Source organism: Centroberyx gerrardi, chromosome 16 (assembly GCF_048128805.1).
Source record: "Centroberyx gerrardi isolate f3 chromosome 16, fCenGer3.hap1.cur.20231027, whole genome shotgun sequence".
NCBI classification, from domain to species: Eukaryota; Metazoa; Chordata; class Actinopteri; order Beryciformes; family Berycidae; genus Centroberyx; species Centroberyx gerrardi.
In genome coordinates, this window is record NC_136012.1 from 1,151,316 (window position 1) to 1,171,115 (window position 19,800).

A 19,800-nucleotide genomic window follows, 5' to 3' on the forward strand; every position below is an offset into this window, starting at 1 on the left:
TGCGGCACACCCCGACGTGCGCGGAGTGCGAGGGCCCGATCATCGCTGCTTGCAGCTTTAATTATTATTATTTTTCCCTCCAATGAATCGCATTTTTGAGGGCCTAAACGTGCTCGAAAACTTGTGCAACTTTGCACACGCCTCAGAAGTGGTGAAAAATTATATATTTTACGGGTCTTGCGCATGGGTGTGGCAAAATGGCTCAATAGCGCCCCCTACAAAATTTCAAAAAAATACTCATCGCTCTACGTTTCACCTACATGTACCAAATTTGGTAGGCACATGTATCATGTCCAGATCTACAAAAAACGTCAATAGCTGCCATGACCTAAACCCAACAGGAAGTCAGCCATTTTGAATTGATTGTGGCATTTTTGTGCGTTTTTGCCCATTTACAGGGGTCATACTTTAACGAACTCCTCCTAGACGGTTAATCGGATCCACCTCAAACTTGCTCAGCGTATATAACAGACCTTGACAATGAAAAGTTATTAAAAGCTTGAGTTTTCCTCGAACGGCGTGGGCGTGGCGAGGCGTCGAATTTCCATGTTTCGCCACGAAACAAGAAGTGGTTTGTAACTCCACTGTACATGGTCAAATCTGCCCCAAACTTCACATGTTTGATAAGTGTCATGGCCTCAAGACATCGACATGGCAATATTCAGTTATAGTCATAGCGCCACCTACTGGCAAACAGGAAGTGCTTTGTAACTCGGCTGTACGTGGTCACATCTGCCCCAAACTTCACATGTTTGATGAGACTCCCGGCCTCAACATTTCTACATGCCAATTTTCAATCACAGTCATAGCGCCACCTACTGGCAACACAGGAAGTGGTTTGTAACTCAGCGGTACTTGGTGACATCTGCCCCAAACTTCACACGTTTGATGACAGTCCCGGCCTGAAGACATCTACATGCCAATATTCAGTTATGGTCATAGCGCCACCTACTGGCAACACAGGAAATGACACGTTATATACTGAAAATTCTGAGCCGCGTCGACAGGTCGGTGTCCAGTAACGATGCCGCGGTTGCGGCTCACCCCGACGTGCACGAAGTGCGAGGGCCCGATCATCGCTGCTTGCAGCTTTAATTATTATTATATTTCCCTCCAATGAATCACATTTTTAAGGGGCTAAAGGTGCTCGGATAGTTGCGAAACTTTGCACATGCCTCACAAGTGCTGAAAAATTGTATATTTTATGGGTCTTGCACATGGGTGTGACAAAATGGCTCAATAGCGCCCCCTACAAAATTTCAAATAAATACCCGTCGCGCTACGTTTCACCTACGAAATTTGCCAGGCACATGTATCATGTCCAGACTTAAAAAAAAGGTCAATGGGTGCCATGACCTAAACCAGGAAAACAGGAAGTCAGCCATTTTGCATTTATTGTGGCATTTTTGCCCATTTACAGGGGTCATACTTTAACGAACTCCTCCTAGACGGTTCATCGGATCCACCTCAAACTTGCGCAGCGTATATAACAGACCTTGACGATGAAAAGTTATTAAAAGTTTGAGTTTTCCTCGAACGGCGTGGGCGTGGCGAGACGTCGAATTTCCATGTTTCGCCACGAAACAGGAAGTGCTATGTAACTCCACTGTACATGGTCAAATCTGTCCCAAACTTCACATGTTTGATGAGAGTCCCAGCCTGAACACATCCACAGGCCAATATTCAGTTATAGTCATAGCGCCACCTACTGGCAAAACAGGAAGTGCTTTGTAACTCCACTGTACATGGTCACATCTGCCCCAAACTTCACATGTTTGATGAGAGTCCCAGCCTGAACACATCCACAGGCCAATATTCAGTTATAGTCATAGCGCCACCTACTGGCAACACAGGAAGTGCTTTGTAACTCCACTGTACATGGTCAAATCTGCCCCAAACTTCACATTTTTTATGAGAGTCCTGGCCTCAACATTTCTACATGCGAATATTCAGTTATAGTCATAGCACCACCTACTGGCAACACAGGAAGTGGTTTGTAACTCGACTGTCCGTGGTCAAATCTGCCCCAAACTTCACATGGTTGATGAGAGTCCCGGGCTGAAGACAATGACATGCCAATATTCAGTTATAGTCATAGCGCCACCTACTGGCAACACAGGAAATGACACCCCGACGTGCGCGAAGTGCGAGGGCCCGATCATCGCTGCTTGCAGCTTTAATTCTCTTTTATGTTTTTTTTCTTTTTCTTTTTTTTTTTTTTTTTAGCACAAAAGAGTAATTCAAACAAAATATCCATAATGTATACCAACATCATAAAGAGCATGTGCAAGGAAGACCAAAGAAACCCCAAAGGGCTTGTGGAGTGTCTCCCTTAATAACAATCATACACAATTACAATATAGTGTAATGAAACCCAAAGAAGAGTTAAAAGGAACAAAACAATATAGACAAATCAATAGGTAAAGTAGTACTGTTAAATAAATAGGGGGAAAATAAGTAAAATAATATTAAAAGAAACCGAAAAGAAAAGGAAAAGAAGAGTTAAGGAATAAAGAGAGAAAGCAGAAAAAAAGAGAAAAAAAGTTTAATTAAAATGAAGTAATTAATTATACCAAAAAAGAGACAGCAGTATGATCATCTCAATAAGCATGATGATTGTGAAATAAATACTGTTTGACAGCTTTTTAAACAGATTGGGTGTGAGATCAAAGAAATGGGGGGGGGGTTGATTGAAAACTTTGGCTCCTCTAAAATGAAGACTAAACTGAGACATGGATGTTCGAGTAAGGGGCAACAAAAGTTGTCTCTTACATCTTGTATTGTAACTATGATTTTCCTCACTTCTTCTGAAGAAACTATTGAACGTAGGGGGAAGCTGATGATAAATTGCTTTGAAGACAAACTGTGCTGTGTGGAGGAAGTTTACTTGAAAGATGCTGAGTATAGATAATTTCTTAAAGAGAGGTTGCGAGTGAGCTAAGTAAGTTGCATGTGAAATGATTTGAACGCAACGTTTTTGAAGGAGATAGATACTATTCAGCTTGGTAGGATGGGTGCTGGCCCAAATGACGTTGCAATATTTAATGTAAGGATAAATCATAGAGTAGAACAACATCTGAGTAGCAATTTTGGATTAAATTTCTTTAAATTTCTTTCTTGTTAAAGCTGCACTAAGCGATTTTACGACCACTAGAGGGTGACAGAAACCGCAATACATTTGTAAATAAAGCACAGCAAAGCTACTGGACTATGAAAGCCCGGAAGGACAAACCGTGCATAAAGTCTAATAGCTAAGCTAAACGTACCTACAGAGAAGTGGCGCTGGTTACCAGTCTCGCTTTGCCAGATTTTTCTCCCACTGAAGCTTACATGTCCCACAATGACAAGTGAAGAGGTAGGTACCAAGTTTACTAGTTTAACAAGTTTACTCGCTCGCTTCATCAATTCCGCCATTACGAGGATTTTTTTCAGGAATGGGAGGGGGTGAGGGCCGCTTTTAAACAGCGAGGGAGGAGACAAGCTAGTTTTTAAAAATGAAGAGGTACTGAATGGGTGTGTGGATACTGGTTTATATAAGTATATCTCAAGGAAAATCTCCACATAACACACGTTAGTTTCAGGATTGGTTATAAGGTCTGAAATTGCTTATTGCGGGTTTAATGTCATGATTGTCTGTGTTTTTTTGGGCACTGCTTTCATATTACTGTTAGGGTTAGGGTTAACTTTATTTATGTCACCCTTATTTAAAAGCGGAGTTTACAGTGTGCTTTGCATGGTGCTGTAGGTCACTGAGCTGAATGTAGCACTAACAATGCCAGGGATGCTGGTTTGACTCCCACTGGGGTCACCCAACAGTATATGCACACATGGTACTGTAAGGTGATTTAGATAAATAATCTACCAAAATGGCATATGCTATGCTATGATATACTTTACAGAAAGCCATAAAAAAGGAATAGCAAATATATAAAGCAAATATATAAATTAGGAAACTAGGAAATTGGGAAAAATGGTGGTTTAACAATAATTACATCAAATCAAAACATAGAAAGGGTAAAGAGAAAAACATTACACAAAAGTAAGTCAATAAATGTGTGTTTTTTTCCAATTGTTTTAAAAGATGATAGTGAATTTGCTAGCTTAAACCCCTCAGGAAGGCATTCCACAGAGTAGGGGCCCTGATGGCAAAAGTGAAATCACCTTTAGTGTTGAGTCTAGACTGAGGGACAGTCAGGCTCATAGGGAACAAAGAGCTCTGCAGTGTCACTTGGGGCAAAAACTAGCCATGCTTTAAATGTGCTCAGTGAAATGTAATATTAATTAATATTTAATATTAATTCTAACTGGTAACCAGTGGGGGAATGCTAAACTTGGGTTAGGGTTGAAATAGTTAAAATCCTAGCTGCTCAAATTCCAAGATTTTCTTTTGAATAAAATTGAAAAGAAAAATGTATAATGGCTCTGAAATCCTGATATATAACTTGCAGGGTCACCTTTGCAGATTCAGGAATCCTGACCTGAGAGATATGGACCTTAGTTTGGAGAAATGTATGAAATCAAAAAAGGATCTTACTTGAGAGTTCCCAGTCGACAGTGTGGACTCCCCAGTCCAGCAGAGAGCAGCTTCACTCCTGAATCCTGCAGGTCGTTGTTACTCAGGTCCAGCTCTCTCAGACTGGAGGACTGGGAGCTGAGAACTGAGGCCAGAGCTTCACAGCTTTTCTCTGACAGTTGACAGCCACTCAGCCTGAAGAAGAATTAGTGATGAACACAAACAATAACTTTGAAAATATATATTTATATATTTAATATATCCAGTCATATATGAACCTACAAAGATTTATTGGAGGCTTTGACCACTGGCAGCAGCCTCAGAAGAGTCTGCTCTGAAGCAGAGTATTTCTTCAGGTCAAACACGTCCAGCTCTTCTTCTGATGACAGTAACATGAAGACCAGAGCCGACCACTGAGCAGGGGAGAAATATATTATGGAGAGACCTCCTGATCTCAGGTACTGTTGGATCTCCTCCAGTAGAGAACGGTCATTCAGCTCATTCAGACAGTGGAACAGATTGATGCTTCTCTCTGGAGAGGGATTCTCCCTGATCTTCTCCTGGATGTACTGCACTGTTTTCTGATTGGTCTGTGAGCTACTTCCTGTCTGTGTCAGCAGGCCTTGTAGGAGAGTCTGATTGGTCTGCAGGGAAAGGCCCAGGAGGAAGCGAAGGAACAGGTCCAGGTGTCCATTTGGACTCTGTAAGGCCTTGTCCACAGCATTCTGGTAGAAGCGTGTTAGTTTAGATTTATCTCTTAATAGTGTAGACCACCAGGTTGGTGACTGTGGCTCTGACAGTAGATTGACATCTGTGTTGATGAATGTCAGAAATACATAAACAGCAGCCAGAAACTCCTGAATGCTCAGATGAACAAAGCAGAATACCTTGTCCTGGTACAGCCCACACTCCTCTTTAAAGATCTGTGTGAACACTCCTGAGTACACTGAGGCTGCTCTGATGTCAATGCCACACTCTGTCAGATCTGCTTCATAGAAGATCAGGTTGCCTTTCTCCAGCTGCTCAAAAGCCAGTTTTCCCAGAGACAGGATGATCTTCTTAGTCTTTGTAGTCCAGAGTGGATGTGTCTCAGCTCTCCCATGATACTTGACATTCCCCTGGATGGACTGAACCACCAGGAAGTGGATGTACATCTCAGTCAGGGTCTTGGGCAGGTCTCCTCTCTCATCTGTTCTCAACACATGCTCCAGAACTGTAGCAGTGATCCAACAGAAGACTGGGATGTGGCACATGATGTGGAGGCTTCGTGATGTCTTGATGTGAGAGATGATTCTTCTGGCCTGCTCCTCATCTCTGAATCTCTTCCTGAAGTACTCCTTCTTCTGTGGGTCAGTGAACCCTCTTACCTCTGTCACCATATCAACGCACTCAGGAGGGATCTGATTGGCTGCTGCAGGTCGTGTGGTTATCCAGAGGCGAGCGGAGGGAAGCAGTTTCCCCTTGATGAGGTTTGTCAGCAGCACATCCACTGAGGTTGACTCTCTAACATCAGTCAGGATCTCGTTGTTGTGGAAGTCTAGAGGAAGTCGACACTCATCCAGACCGTCAAAGATGAACACAACCTGGAACTTGTCAAACCTGCAGATTCCTGCTTCTTTGGTCTCAATAAAGAAGTGATGAAGAAGTTCCACCAAGCTGTACTTTTCCCCTTTCAGCAGATTCAGCTCTCGGAAAGTGAATGGAAATGTGAACTGTATATCCTGGTTGGCTTTGTCTTCAGCCCAGTCCAGACTGAACTTCTGTGTTAAGACTGTTTTCCCAATGCCAGCCACTCCCTGTGTCATCAATGTTCTGGTTGGTTTATCTCTTCCAGGTAAGGGTTTAAAGATGTCGTCACATTTGATTGTTGTTTCTGGTCTCGCTGGTTGCCTGGATGCTGTTTCAATCTGTCTGACCTCATGTTCATCGTTGACCTCTCCACTCTCTCCCTCTGTGATGTAATGCTCTGTGTAGATCTGATTCAGAAGTGTTGGGTTTCTGGCTTTAGCAATCCCCTCAAACATACACTGAAACTTCTCCTTCAGATTAGATTTGAGTTTACATTGGCACACTGCAGCAAGAGTTTCTGAATGAAAAAACAACAAATAACATCAATAAATCGCTGTTACATTAAATGTGAGAAATGTGAATATTTCCTGGTAAATATGTCCATTTCACAACAACATGGCGTCTATTTAGCTTATTACTGGTGGGTGGAAAAAACTTGTCTTGATTGTGTGTGCAGGTAAATGTGAAAGGCAACTTTGGGTGTGTTGTTTTTTTAATGTAAACCACTGTGTTCAGCATTTTACACAAACATTAACAAATTAATAATTTAACCAGATTATCCATGGGGATTGTGCTCATTTACCTTCCAATCTGGAATTGAAGAGATCTTGTTTTAGAAATGTCTGTATTTACAGCAGACGTTAGAAATACAAACATTTACATTTTCCACCAGCTCCCCTTTCTATTATGTTAAACCTGTTAAAAGCCTCTTACTGCTCTGCAGAGAGTCAGCCAGCTCCTCCTGCTTCATTCTCCTCAGGAAGTACAGTGTCATTTTCAGAAAAGCCTCTCTGCTGCTCCTCCTCTGCTCTTCCTCCTCAGGACCGTCCACCACCTCCTCAGCCTCCTCCTGCCTCTCTATGCTGTCTGGGTAATCTGAACTCAGAACCCTCTGGACCCTGTTCAGCTCGTTCTTGACAAAGGCGACAATGTTCTCCTCAAGCAGCTGGAACAGAATAATATATGACTTGGCCACAAAATCAAACACAAAATCAAATCCATCTTGCAGAGATTGAAAGCCCACTGATCTAAAGAGTCTAGCATGGAGACTATTATGGCCAGAATGGTTGTTTTTCAGGTTGTTTGTAACTTAAGTAAAAGGTGTTGTTGTACATTTACACACCATAAATATGGAGTCCAGGTCTGTTTGATGCTCCTGGGCAGACTGACCACTGGGAACCTCAGACCTCTTCTGGTGGACTCTGTGGAGAAAACATGATGTATTAGGTCATATAATAATAATAATAATAATAATAATAATAATAATAATAATATATAATGCCTCACACATTGTGTTCTGTCATGAGGAAACCTGGTAGGAAAACAAGATGGACTCCACTGTAAATGCTGCTGATTATTGAATGTGCATGTTTTGAAAGAGGAAACAGTCAACAGAGTATGAAGGGCCAGACCAATTCTATATCTGATGGCTGTGAATCTGATTACAGAAAACCCATCTGTTTTATCATCACTTGCTCAATAGAGTGGTGACCATCTTTGAAGTCAATGAGGTCCAACATAGACTGGTCACTTTTCATGGACACACAGCTGGGTTCAGGGGAGTCTGGTCTCTCCTGCTGGATCCTGATAGAAACATGAACACAGTGAAGGTATCTGTGTCCTTATGGAAATCTTACTTACTTAGTAATGATAACATGCTAAGACAATAATGACTTACATATTTTCAGAAGGATGTTTATCTCTAAAATGTATAGGTTTGTCCATAGAGTCGTCACTCTTCATGGACACATAGCTGGGTACAGGGGAGTCTGGTCTCTCCTGCTGGATCCTGACAGAAACATATTATGAACATAGTGAAGGTATCTGTGTCCTTATGAAGAAGACAATTTCACTTGTTTTATTAATCCTAACATACAGATAAAATAATGACTTACTTATTTTCAGAAGGATGTTTATCTTTAAATGTTATAGGTGGCTCCATAGACCAGTCCCTCTTCATGGACACACAGCTGGGTACAGGAGAGTCTGGTCTCTCCTGCTGGACTGGGCTTCAAGACAACAGAGACAGAGCTTTTACTCTGAATAATGATGCTGTAATGATTTCACTGAGCTCTGAGATGGAGAACAGTCATGGACAGTTAGAGATCCTCATCTTACCTCTTAGCTTTGGCCTGGCTGTCATGTTCCCCAGACAGAGTGGTTTTAGAGGGAGGGAGCCCCTCCTTTCTCTCCTCAGACTGACTCATAGTAGAGTGAACACCTTTACACAAACACACTGGGCTGATTCATGAGAACAAGGTTTCCATGCAGGATATATTATATAATAAATCATATATTATAGGATATATTATTATTATTATTTCAAGGGCTTTGATTCTTCCTGTCAGTGCCATATTTCCTATTGTATATTTCCTATATAATATATATTATGTATATATGTTATGTATATTTCCTATTATACATTTCCTATTTATTTTTATTTTTATGCTACAAAGTTGCTGTGAGCCTAGTCACAAGCATTTCATTGTCCAGAATGACCCTGTGTTATGCTGCACATATGACAATAAAAACACTTTGACTTTGACGTCACATAGTGTACATAATACTCAGACCACCTGTCCTTTACATCAAATACATTGACCAGGTTCATCTAGAAATGATTTTTAAGCCTTTTGGACAATTGAGACATGGACTATGCAAAAGAGGGTTGAGTGAAAGTCAGCATATTTTAGCATTGGCAAGGTGGCAGTGTTTTGCTCACTTGGTGTGTATCAACCATATCAACAGTGGAAGAAATGCACTTCAGTTAAACAATATCCTCACACAGTCGTGCTGTTGTACTGTATGTTGTACTGTATGCTGAGAAAAATGATTTAGTGGTTCAGTAAATATAGCAAAAATAAATCTCATAACATTTACATTGAAAAAGTAAGTTCCTAAGTGAACATCAATATGTTTAGTTAAATTTAAAGTTGTACTTGATATTGGTGTGTAGAAATTACTGTTAAGAAGGAAGAGTAAATATTATTTGGGGTAGTTTGTTACATTTACAATCATTTTTCAAGTCCAACAGCAACATAGGAGAGCCTAGTAAAATTTACTTAATCAAATCATTGATAAAAACCATCTACGCATGCGCTTGATTCAACTGTTTGTTTTTAACCGTCTATGAAGTGGAATGATGAAAGACCGGGAAATGGACAGGTAAGTTGTCAAACAACTTTTTCTTTGGAATTCATAGCAATTCATAGTAAGGTTTTCGCCATCATCAGCTTTTTCTAGTTCTTCTTTCTCTCTAGTTCAGTTGTGTTGATTATGTTGATCTACAAATTCGTTTGTTAGCTCGCTAGCTAACCAGCATGGTTGTTTCTTGCTAACTAGTTCCATTCTGTGACTAGCAGCAAGAGGTTGTTGTTAGCCATGGATTTTTTTTTTTTTTTTTTTTGCCATGGATTACTTCCTAGCTGGTTCTCAAAAAAATCTACTTCCCTTAGTGAGGTGGCAAGCTAAGTTACTGTTGACTCTTCATGGTCTGATTTAGTTTTGCTTATAGTTATTGTTGGTGTTGCTAGTTAGCTTGTTTGCCAACATAAACTGTTAGAACTTGCTCTGAAAGGGTTCATGTAGTTTGAAACCAATGGCCAACATTATTTTGTAGGGATACAGTATAATTTGATCTTAGAGAAATCATGCTAATTGCACCCAAACTGGATATTTTAATTGGGTAGAACCCAACATCTGATTTGGGCCAAAGTCATTTTTATCAATGATTCAGATGATGAATCAAAGTACATTGTGAAAATCCACCTACAGATCCCCCAACCCCACACTGATCCCACCCCAACAGATTAGTTTCATCTCTCACTGATCAAATTGTTTCTACAAATTATCGTTGGTCTGCTAACCTTATCCATTTCTAACTATAGAAATCATTTCAGAACAATCTGAAATTCACTTTTGTGTGTGATTTGACATGGAATGACCCACTATGCCATTGAGATTGGTTATGAAATGTCTGAAAATCACTAGTTTACATTGAGAGGCTGGTCAATGCTAACTACCGTGTTGAATAATTATGTTTTATTTATGTGAAACTGAATATTTGTTTGGTCATTGTAATGGTTATTACTGCTCCACTTATTTCACCTCACTCCCTTTGATGCCAGATTAAGGAGGAATTCAGGAGAAGTACCACCTATACTGGATTCATTGAATCAGGTACATTTTAACACAAAAAATACATATACTGTATATATTGAATTTTCTTGAATACAAAGATCAACACTTGCTGTTAAATGTTCACACATAATGTATGGTCACTATTATCCACAAATCTCCCAACAGAACAACAATGTTGGGGAAAGACGAGATGCAGTTATCGGCAGTCTCATAGAATCTTGTTGAGAGTGGAGAGGATCTATTTGAAGATTGCCAGGTCCTAAAGGAGGAACTGTCAGGTCACTAATGCAAAAGGTTTCTAATAGAGATGGAACGAACTGCTTATCTCACAATATGATTCAATACGTGATATGGAGTTCACGATTCAATACAACCACGATATGATGTAAAAGTTCAATGACAACAAAGTCTGACTGTGTAGAATGATGTTTATTTCTGAGACTAATCTTTCTAGCAATTTTGTGTCATTACAAAGTGCAAATAATATAATTTGGATGGAGAGCTTGTGAAATTGTGATGGGTAGGCATCTCATTTGTGATTACTACAGCAGAATAAAATGGCTAAGCTAATATCACGCTAAATTTTTCTGCCCCACGATACATATTGTCACATTTTTGTATTGCGACTGAATTCACATCACTAGTTTCTAGCTACAGACTTTTGACAAATAAGTCTATAGGAAAATTTGCCTGGAGGTACCAACTGAGGTGTACACCATGCATCCCAAAAATATAGGTATGATAATGACAGATTTGGTGTAGTTTGATAGCTTAGATCATTGTAATATGGGCAGTCATTGAGAAGCAGATATTCCACACATCTCCCACATACTGTGGCTTTAAGTCTGCTTTGGGAGCAAAAGCCCATGGGGATGTATCGTACAAACTTGACGCAAGTAGCTCATGATCAAACCAGGATAAAACAAATCTGTAAGTATAAAGCTGTCAGGGAAATGCAAAAATTACCAAAACAATATGAATAGGTCATTGCCAAATTATCTTCCATTAGTGGCGCTTGGCTGTATACCGTGACAGTGCTGCTACCTAATAATTTATAAAAAACAGTTTTTTTTTTAAGATAATACTAAGTGTGTGAATACTGTGGCCACCACAACATGTGCAATCTTTGTATATTAATCTGTTTATTTATGTAATCTGTTTATTTATATAATCCATTTCCTTTTTTTGCTGGTTTTCTACAAGGAGGACACTCGAGATGACTACGCTCGGCACATCCTGAAGATCCTTGTTGTCCATGCTGCCAGAGATGAAGATCCAGTTGATGTTGCCATCATTATGGAGGGCAATGGGGTATTGACCAAGTGTGACAACACAGCGAAGGCTTGTACTCTGCTGATGGGACTTATGGGACTTTTATGCCTTGAATCTGGAATCTGTCCCCTAAAATACATTCCTTGAGGACATTGTTTGGTTTTATTACTGGTAACAGTATTGCTGTTGGGTTGAAGGTTTTCTTTATTGAAATTCTAATGTCTAAGTTGCTGTTTATTGAATGTATATTTTTTCATTGTGCATGACAGCAATTTGTTGTTGGTTGGGAATTTATATTTTTAAAACTTGTTTATGTTTTGTTTTATTTTGAGGGAAGATAATCAAATATTTGTTCTTACTGACGATTTATACCTGAAATGCTTGTAACTTGAATGTCCATTTGTTCATTGTTTGTGACAGTGGTTCTCAACCTGGTGGTCTTCACCCTTATGTGGTCGCGAGATAATTCTGAGATAATTTATGGGATGAGAAAAAAACATTTCTACAAATTTATTATCATGACTATTTTTTCAGATTTTTCTCTAACTTTAACTTTTTTCTTGTGAAATAATTAATGGTTTAAGCCTCTAGGCCTACTCTGATAATTAAGCTGCCCGAGTGAAATGGAGAGGATTTGAGGACATCTATAGGCTGAAGTGCGTGAAGATTTTTTTTCCTTTCCAAGTATCCACGAGGATGTTTGTTTGCGTTCAGCTCGAGCTCAACATGCCCAATTCCACACCTGCGTACCCCAGTCGCGCTCGTGCGTCAGTAGGCTCGTTTGAGATGACTACCTGCACGCCTGGAAAATAGACGAGAGTAGTCGAGTGCAGTCAGGCGAGGAATCAACAAGCCGAACACTCCCGACTGCACACTCACTGCTCTTTTTCTTCTTCTTCAGTTTTGTGTAACGGCGGTTGATATACAATTTAAAAGGTGCATTACCGCCACCCACACTCACGGCTCTAACGACCCAGACCTTCACGTTACTTATTTTTATTTTAATGTAGGCATTACAGGTGGCATTTACGGAAAATATTACATAGCGTTCTAATAAAATAATATACGGACTGCTCATGGAGTGACATCTTGGAACAGATATAAAAACTGAAGTTTCTTCATTTCACTGTGGGTGTGTGATACAACAATAAGTTATTGTCATGGGTCATACTCAGTAGTCGATTTGAGGGGGGATGCCATCCCCCTTGAAATAACAATTGTCAAAAACCATCCCCTAACTGTGGACCGGTCGGGAATCTTTTCACAGAGGAAAAAAGCATCAGAACAGCGTTCCGAGAGTGAATTTGACGAAGGAACGCGCGTTCCAGTTCTGAAAAAATAAACATAGCGTTTAAACAACTGGTTCATTTCGTTTTAACACCATAGTTTGCCAGCTGGGCGGAGTTTGGACCTTCGGGCCAATCACAGTGCTTAAAAACGGAAAACTCCACCCAACCGGGAAGCTGGGCCACGTTAAACAAACACACAATCAAATGACAGGCACAGACAGTTCAATTTGAGCCGCGGAGCTGACAGGTTGTGTTGTGAAACTGTCGAAAAAGAATCATCTAGACATTCTGTCTAGATGAGCGGAGCGCCGTGCTCTGCGCTCCGTATATTTTCCTGCTTTTTTGTCCTTTGCCAATCACATGCCTGATTTAAGTGAAAAGACCTGAAAATTAGGAGTTGGTGTTACTTATTTAGTTTAAGTATTATTACATGAGATAAGCAAGTAAAATGTACTTTGAAAAATAAAAGATTTAAGTTGGCTTTATTTCTAGAAGATAGTAGTTTTTACTTAATAGAACTGCAAGTTAAAATTACTCATAAAATCCGTGTGCATATTGTTGCCACATTTTTTTTAAGTAAATCTTACACATCATTTTTATAGTATAGTATACTGAAATCCTTTACTTAAGTAAAAGACACAAATTTACTCTAGTTAAACGTAAAGTACCACTTGGACATTTCTACTTAAGTAAAAGTATGTAAGTACTTGCTCTTTAATGTACTTAAAGTATTATAACTAAAAGTACTTGTTGTATTCCATGCCCTCGTTCATTTTAGAGAACTGTAATTTAGTTCTTTATAATTCAATGCACGGTGTAAAGTTTTTAAGATGGATCACAGAATAAAAGATTAAATTTGTCAAGAAAATAACTGAACGACTGCATGATTGAAGACAGCTGTTTCATGTGGCTTGACACTTTAACTGTTAAGGGCTACAAGCATGCAACTAGTTGTAGATTGCATGGAAATTAATTTACAAGAAACCTGACAGGTGCAAGACTATGCGCAACAAGCACTTGTGGTCCAAGTTAAGGTGGCTTTGAAGCAGAGTGATACATATAATAAAAAGTCCCAGCGCTGTTGTACTGTATATAAGCACGGCTGTGATTCGGTCGTAGGCACGAGGCCATATTCCAGCATACTACTAAGGCCGCAGGCTAACTGGCACTGATTTTGAGTTCCACTAAAAATAATACAGGTAAAACATCCTTAGACAATGTTCATTTTGTCCTCAATGTCAGACAATGTTGAAAATTAGCTGTACAATGATTTCTAATGAATATTTAGATCTGCAAACATTGACAGCACATTTAGAAAGACTTTAGCAACATCGTCTCATCCGAGTCTACTCTACAGTCATCCAGTTATGCAACACAATGTAGGGCCCTATTCATTTCTATAATGGTCCATGGTAGGGTCCTTACCTGGTGAGCTTACATCCAGATCAAATCAAAGACACTTTCAGCTTCATCTGTAGAGGAAACGTTGAAAGCATAGAGGTTGAGAGAGGACGCTGCTTCGTCAGTCCTGGGCATGTCAACATTTGAGCTGAGGGTGTGCTCACATCCTCATACCTTAAGTATTCAAGTGAAGAAAAATCAGTAGGTCATCAAACCAGTCTAACCTGTAGCCACAAAGTCTGGGGCAGAGAAATCTCCTATCAGGTGATGTAGTTCTGTTCTCCACTAGATGAAGCACACAGAATTTATTCATATAGATTTAAGAACCATGGGAAAAGTGAATGACCTTTTGTAAAGTCACTGTTAGGTTTTCTGTCTAGTAGAAATAAGTGAAGTGTGAATAAATCCTGCTTTCACTGATTTTTATCAGCCTAAATGACAAGCAGTTTGAGTCTGAACTACTACTATGAGAGGGGTTGGGGGGCGGGTATGATGAGCATTGACAATAGTTGTGAACCACTGATATGCATAATCTACCGTACATCTCAGATCTACATGGATTGTGTCTGAAAGGAACTACTACTGCTAAATTTGTATCATTAAAAAGGTATAACAGTGCTTCTGGGAAAAAAAGGTTCCCAACTGCTGCAATCTTTAAAAGCCAGGGTGATGTATAGCTGCCTAGCGTTTGAGGTGCTGGCTCTTCCACCTAAAGCCGCTTTTCTACCGCATGGTTTGTCAGATTCCCTACATTTATACGACTTGCAACCTGGAACACAGCAGTATGACATTATCCTTTTCAAAACAGCATTTGAGCTTCCCACCCCAAGCGTGACGTCAGAGGAAAATGGCCGCCATGTGAATATTGGACTACAAGAGTTCCAGGCTCTACAACAGCAGCCACCATCACATATTGTGTAAATTCAACAAATATGCCCAGGTTTCATTTGTTCAATCAATTTTGGTTTAGAGCAGCTCAGTGCTCAAGAATAAAATCAAAGACTGAAAATGTTTGACATTGCTTCCCAACAAAGGGTGTGATATTGTACTCTCAACCGAAAACCACGTTATGCATTTTCAATGAGAAAAACCCTGCACTGTCCTGACTGTATGGCATTGTACCTCAAAGATGTAAAGATTACATGTAGGACAAAGTAACACCGACTGTGCTCAGAATTTTTGTGATTTATTGAAGAATTTACAATTTAACAGAACATTCACACCTTGTAACCCACATAAGACAATTTAACATTTAAGCAGATAAATAGTCAACATTCGCAGAAAAAAATAAAAAAAAATTCAGAATCTCCTATAGGAGGAAGTACTTCACTTCAGGCTACACTTGAGTTGTGATGTCCTCAGGACAGCAGTGCTTGTGCATTTTAGATTCTGATCAGCTCCCCAATCACATCCAAAAGCCAGTGGATGAAGACAGAAGTTGCACAGTGACCTCCAGCCAGTTATCCAGGATCAGGGTGGATCGCCCTCCCAACACACTGTAACCAGAGCACAGTGTTACCATCAGGCAGCATGTGCCAAAAAAAATAAAATACACCCTTCAAAATTAAGTTTTACTAAGATCTTTCCATTACAAGTAGAGTGTTTCAGGTCTTTAGTCAGGCTCTGGTAGATGGTTTCTACTGAACCTGTGCCAAAAGTCCTGCAATTGTTCTCCCAACACAAAGAGTCCACAGCAGAGACGAGGCCTCTGCCATGGCAGTACAGGATTGGGTTTACAAACAGTTCCTACACATATACATCACCTCTGTATCTAAATTGAGGATATACCACCCCATACATACCTATGTCAGTTGTAGTTGCTTGCAGGTGTTGACTATAGGCTCTTGATGAGATGCTTTACTCGTTTTTGTAATGCGTTCTTAGTGTTGCAATACATGGTTATTTTTCCGAACTACTGAACGTTTCAAGACTGCATGGTCAACTGCCCCTTTACTTCATCACAGACTAAGGGCAAGCTTGTGAATTTAGTGGATGAGATGTTGTGGTCCAAGTACACATTCAGCATTGGTTTATGAATTTAGGCAGGTTCTGGGACCCAACAATTTACTATTGATCCTTCTGGAGGTGTCATTCCTTGACAAATCTGTAGAGGAGCCCACTTGATAACCTCAATGACATAGCTGCGCACCCCACTCTTACTGATAAATGCCGTTCAAAGCTTCAGTTAAATTTTCTTTGGAGATGTTGGGCTACCGTCTAAGATTCTTCCTTCAAGTAATTACAGAAATCTGGACAATTGTGACAGAAGTCAATTTCTACTCCTAAGTAAAGCAAATCTCATCCAGACCCTATGGCAAACACTACAGGCTCTTTGGGGGCTGGTTCATCACCCCACCTCCCCTCCTCAGGCAGTGGGTCCACGTCGCTCCTGTAGGGAAATGAAGAGACATCAGGTAAACCAACACTACACCTGCTGATGACAAACACTAGCATAAAGTACTATGCTCAGGTGTTTAAGGCTCATCATGGTTTTTTGTCAGCATGATGTGTTATATATACAATCATCACAGCACATAAGATAGTATTGTGGGGAGGGGGATTGCCTCTCCCAGACTCACCTTAAGTGGACCTTCAGTGTGGTTGTCAAACCCATAGTGAGTTGGTCATCAGAAGGTTCGCCTGGAACGCAATGAGACAAAAAGTTACTGTGGTTTGCTTCATACACAATACCAGGCTAAAGCTTAGTTTACAATGCAAGCCGTCACTCAATTCTGAATTGCTTTTTTTTCCCCCCCGACGATTCTAGGATGCAACTTATACGATACCAGTATCTGACACCATAACATCTAGGGTAGCTCATTGAAAGCCAAGTGTCAGTGTTAGTATGGGAGTGTGCGGCCCTGCACTAGGCCTGCCCTGCTAGGTTGATCAGGACAGTCCACTCTCACTGGGCCAAGCTCCGCAGCTGCTCAGTAGCAGCAGACTCTAGAACAGAGCCTGCAGAACTGAACGTACATACAGAGCCTTCCTCTACCAGCACTGTAACACTGAGCCAGACACACACACCGCCTGGACAGCTGACTTAGAGCTGGGAACCATTGTGGAGGAAATAATGAATACTAAATACTAGGCATGAGTGTGTTTGTGTGCAGTATGGTAGCACTTGGAAGCTTCAAAATTATCAGTCGAACCCCAACATAGTTCAAAGGTTGAGGACTAAACATGGCAACCACCAATGGCCAAACAATGTTCATATGAGAGCACATCTATTACCTTTTGTCCAAAGGCAAGGCAGGAGGTTATCATCTCAATCCCATAGTTGCTGCTTTGCCATGAGGCTTGTTACAATGAGGCTTCTTACAAAGGGAGACCAGCATTTCTGTTAGGGGCATAAAAATGACATCAATACAAACTGATCAGGGCCAAGCTGGAACAATATTAAGGGTAGTGAGCTGATGCAAATCTAAAGGTTGTGGGACATGTAGACTTCCAATTTTGTCAACTGTTACTGAACTACCTCCAAGGGAGAATAAAAGGCATCTATAGCATATACTTTGTAAATCCATCTCTATGTGCATTCAATTTTCACATACCATTACAACCGTTCCTGTGTCCACAGACTTAAAATAATTAACAAAATGCAGGACTCAATCATTTAGATGTTAAGGACAATGTTCATACACTATTCATCATTGACTGCCGCTGTAATTAGGTCATGCTTCAAAGTAGTAATGGCTGCTACCAGCCATCTGTTCGATAGCACCATGTATCAGTCATTTTTCATCGCCAATTTTGAGATCTAGTAACACACTGCTGCTAGCTCAAGAAGCTAGGTTAACGCTAACCTAACCCGAATGGGGGGAGGGGGGTAGAGAGCAGTGTTAACAAACTCAGAAATTTGAGATTTTGTTAAAATTAAGTTCTGCTTGGTGGATAACTTCTATGCCGAATTTACGAGCAGACCCTGGAGATTCGTTATGAGTCTTCAGTTGTGTTATACTAAATAGTTTTTGCCGATAAACGAGGCAAAATCGAATTGCCACGTTTTGGAACAGACTCTGGATACTCTTCATAAAAGAGGGAACGGAATGTATTGAGGCCAACCGTGCGTTAGGTTAGTTAATTGTTTCTCACATTTGGTAATATTTCATGCAATAACATATCCATTAGCGCTGTAAAATAAACATTTCATTTAACCAATTGCTGAAATTCTTACCCAGCTTCGCCGGGTCGCTGATGGACGACCACATTTCTGCAGACTGAGAGGAAGAACGGAAGTCCCGCGCGGGTTTATAGAATACATCTACCGCGGTGCATTGTGGGAAGGAAGATTTACCAAAGATGGTCCTACTAGCCGACCTGCCACTATGTACCCCTTCAATGGTTTGAAAACACTGGATTATGAGCGCCCCCTGGCGTCAATCAGGTAGTCAGACAGGTAAAAAATGTCTGATACTACACAGTTCTAATGCCAATTCATGTGAATATGCAACTTTCGGTAATGTATTTGAAATTTTGGAACGAGACTTCCTGTGTATAATGACTTCCATGAGCACTTGCTGCCTTTCCTTAACCTAGCCTACTTTTCCGGAATACTATCTCACCATTGACTGTATAAAATATCTTCACTATACCCATGTATTTACATAACTAATATCTCTCTCAGTCAAGCCTTGGTCAACATTACTAATGCGGGTTTGTTCATTCTTCTAAGCCTGGGAAAAGGTGCATGGATGTCTGTATGTGTGTAACAGATCACTTTTATGTTGAGATTTGTTTTACAAGAAACACACTGAATATCTCAATTGCTCCATTTTCTTCTTTTAAAGTTTGTCCAGCTGAGCAGTGTCTGAGCATTGTCCTATTCCCGTAGGCAACCAAATATCATTGCTGATCATCTGTTGAGATGGACATGGATCCCAACTCTGTTCATTCAGCAGTAGTGGGCCATCACAAAAAGGAAAAAATAGCACCACTGATCTAGAAGAATATAAACATAAAAAATAGAAATAAAAAAAACTGTTAAGGGCTTTGGAATAAGAGCCATACATGTAGATTTAGAATACAAAAGAAGCCGTCACCAGTTTGGGTTGATGGTCCTTCATTGCACTTTATTAAATACAGCTAGTTATATAATCATTTACATATTTGTTTTACATCCACATTGTATAGTCTAATGTCTTCATATCTTCAGACATTTCAGGAAACCACAATAAATCCTTGGCCAGGACGGGTTTTGGAATCCAATGCCTTTTGTCTAAAAAAAAAAAAAAAAAGCTGAAGCATTGAGAGGTTTGGAATTTTTTTTAAGCCTCTATTTTTAGTTATTAATATTTTGTTTGTGATATCATCCAGAAACATGGCCATTCTGTCTGTAAGTATTGGAAAATTGAACGATTTCAGGGGTACAACACTTTTTTTTTTCTTATAGTGCAG

General features: G+C 40.1%; 1 protein-coding gene, 1 long non-coding RNA gene and 1 other non-coding gene across 6 annotated transcripts in view; all 3 read right to left on the reverse strand.

The window, feature by feature from the left end:
• The window catches only part of LOC139927955 (protein NLRC3-like), a 48,794-nt gene extending 34,321 nt beyond the window's left edge, over positions 1 to 14,473 (reverse strand). For 3 of the 4 annotated variants that reach the window (XM_078288988.1, XM_078288987.1, XM_078288989.1), the window contains exons 1-5: positions 7,589 to 7,658; positions 7,425 to 7,503; positions 7,016 to 7,247; positions 4,796 to 6,599; positions 4,535 to 4,708 (exon numbers count right to left, since the gene is read on the reverse strand). In XM_078288988.1, coding sequence (XP_078145114.1) covers positions 4,535 to 4,708; positions 4,796 to 6,599; positions 7,016 to 7,247; positions 7,425 to 7,503; positions 7,589 to 7,605 — 2,306 coding nt within the window. In that variant the 5' untranslated portion in view covers positions 7,606 to 7,658. Of the gene's footprint in view, positions 1 to 4,534; positions 4,709 to 4,795; positions 6,600 to 7,015; positions 7,248 to 7,424; positions 7,504 to 7,588; positions 7,659 to 7,979; positions 8,091 to 8,196; positions 8,311 to 8,419; positions 8,523 to 14,427 lie in introns of those variants that run through there. The other variant, XM_078288990.1, reaches the window with a different exon arrangement.
• Positions 14,474 to 15,597: 1,124 nt separating this feature from the next.
• LOC139923736 (uncharacterized) lies at positions 15,598 to 18,609 on the reverse strand. The gene is made up of 5 exons (XR_011785206.2): positions 18,581 to 18,609; positions 17,638 to 17,743; positions 16,983 to 17,043; positions 16,206 to 16,792; positions 15,598 to 15,899 (listed from the first exon to the last, which is right to left on the reverse strand). It is a non-coding gene; the product is annotated as an uncharacterized LOC139923736 (long non-coding RNA).
• On the reverse strand, positions 17,254 to 17,457 carry LOC139923737 (small nucleolar RNA SNORA74). Its single transcript, XR_011785207.1, has one exon. It is a non-coding gene; the product is annotated as a small nucleolar RNA SNORA74 (small nucleolar RNA).
• Positions 18,610 to 19,800: the final 1,191 nt, after the last annotated feature.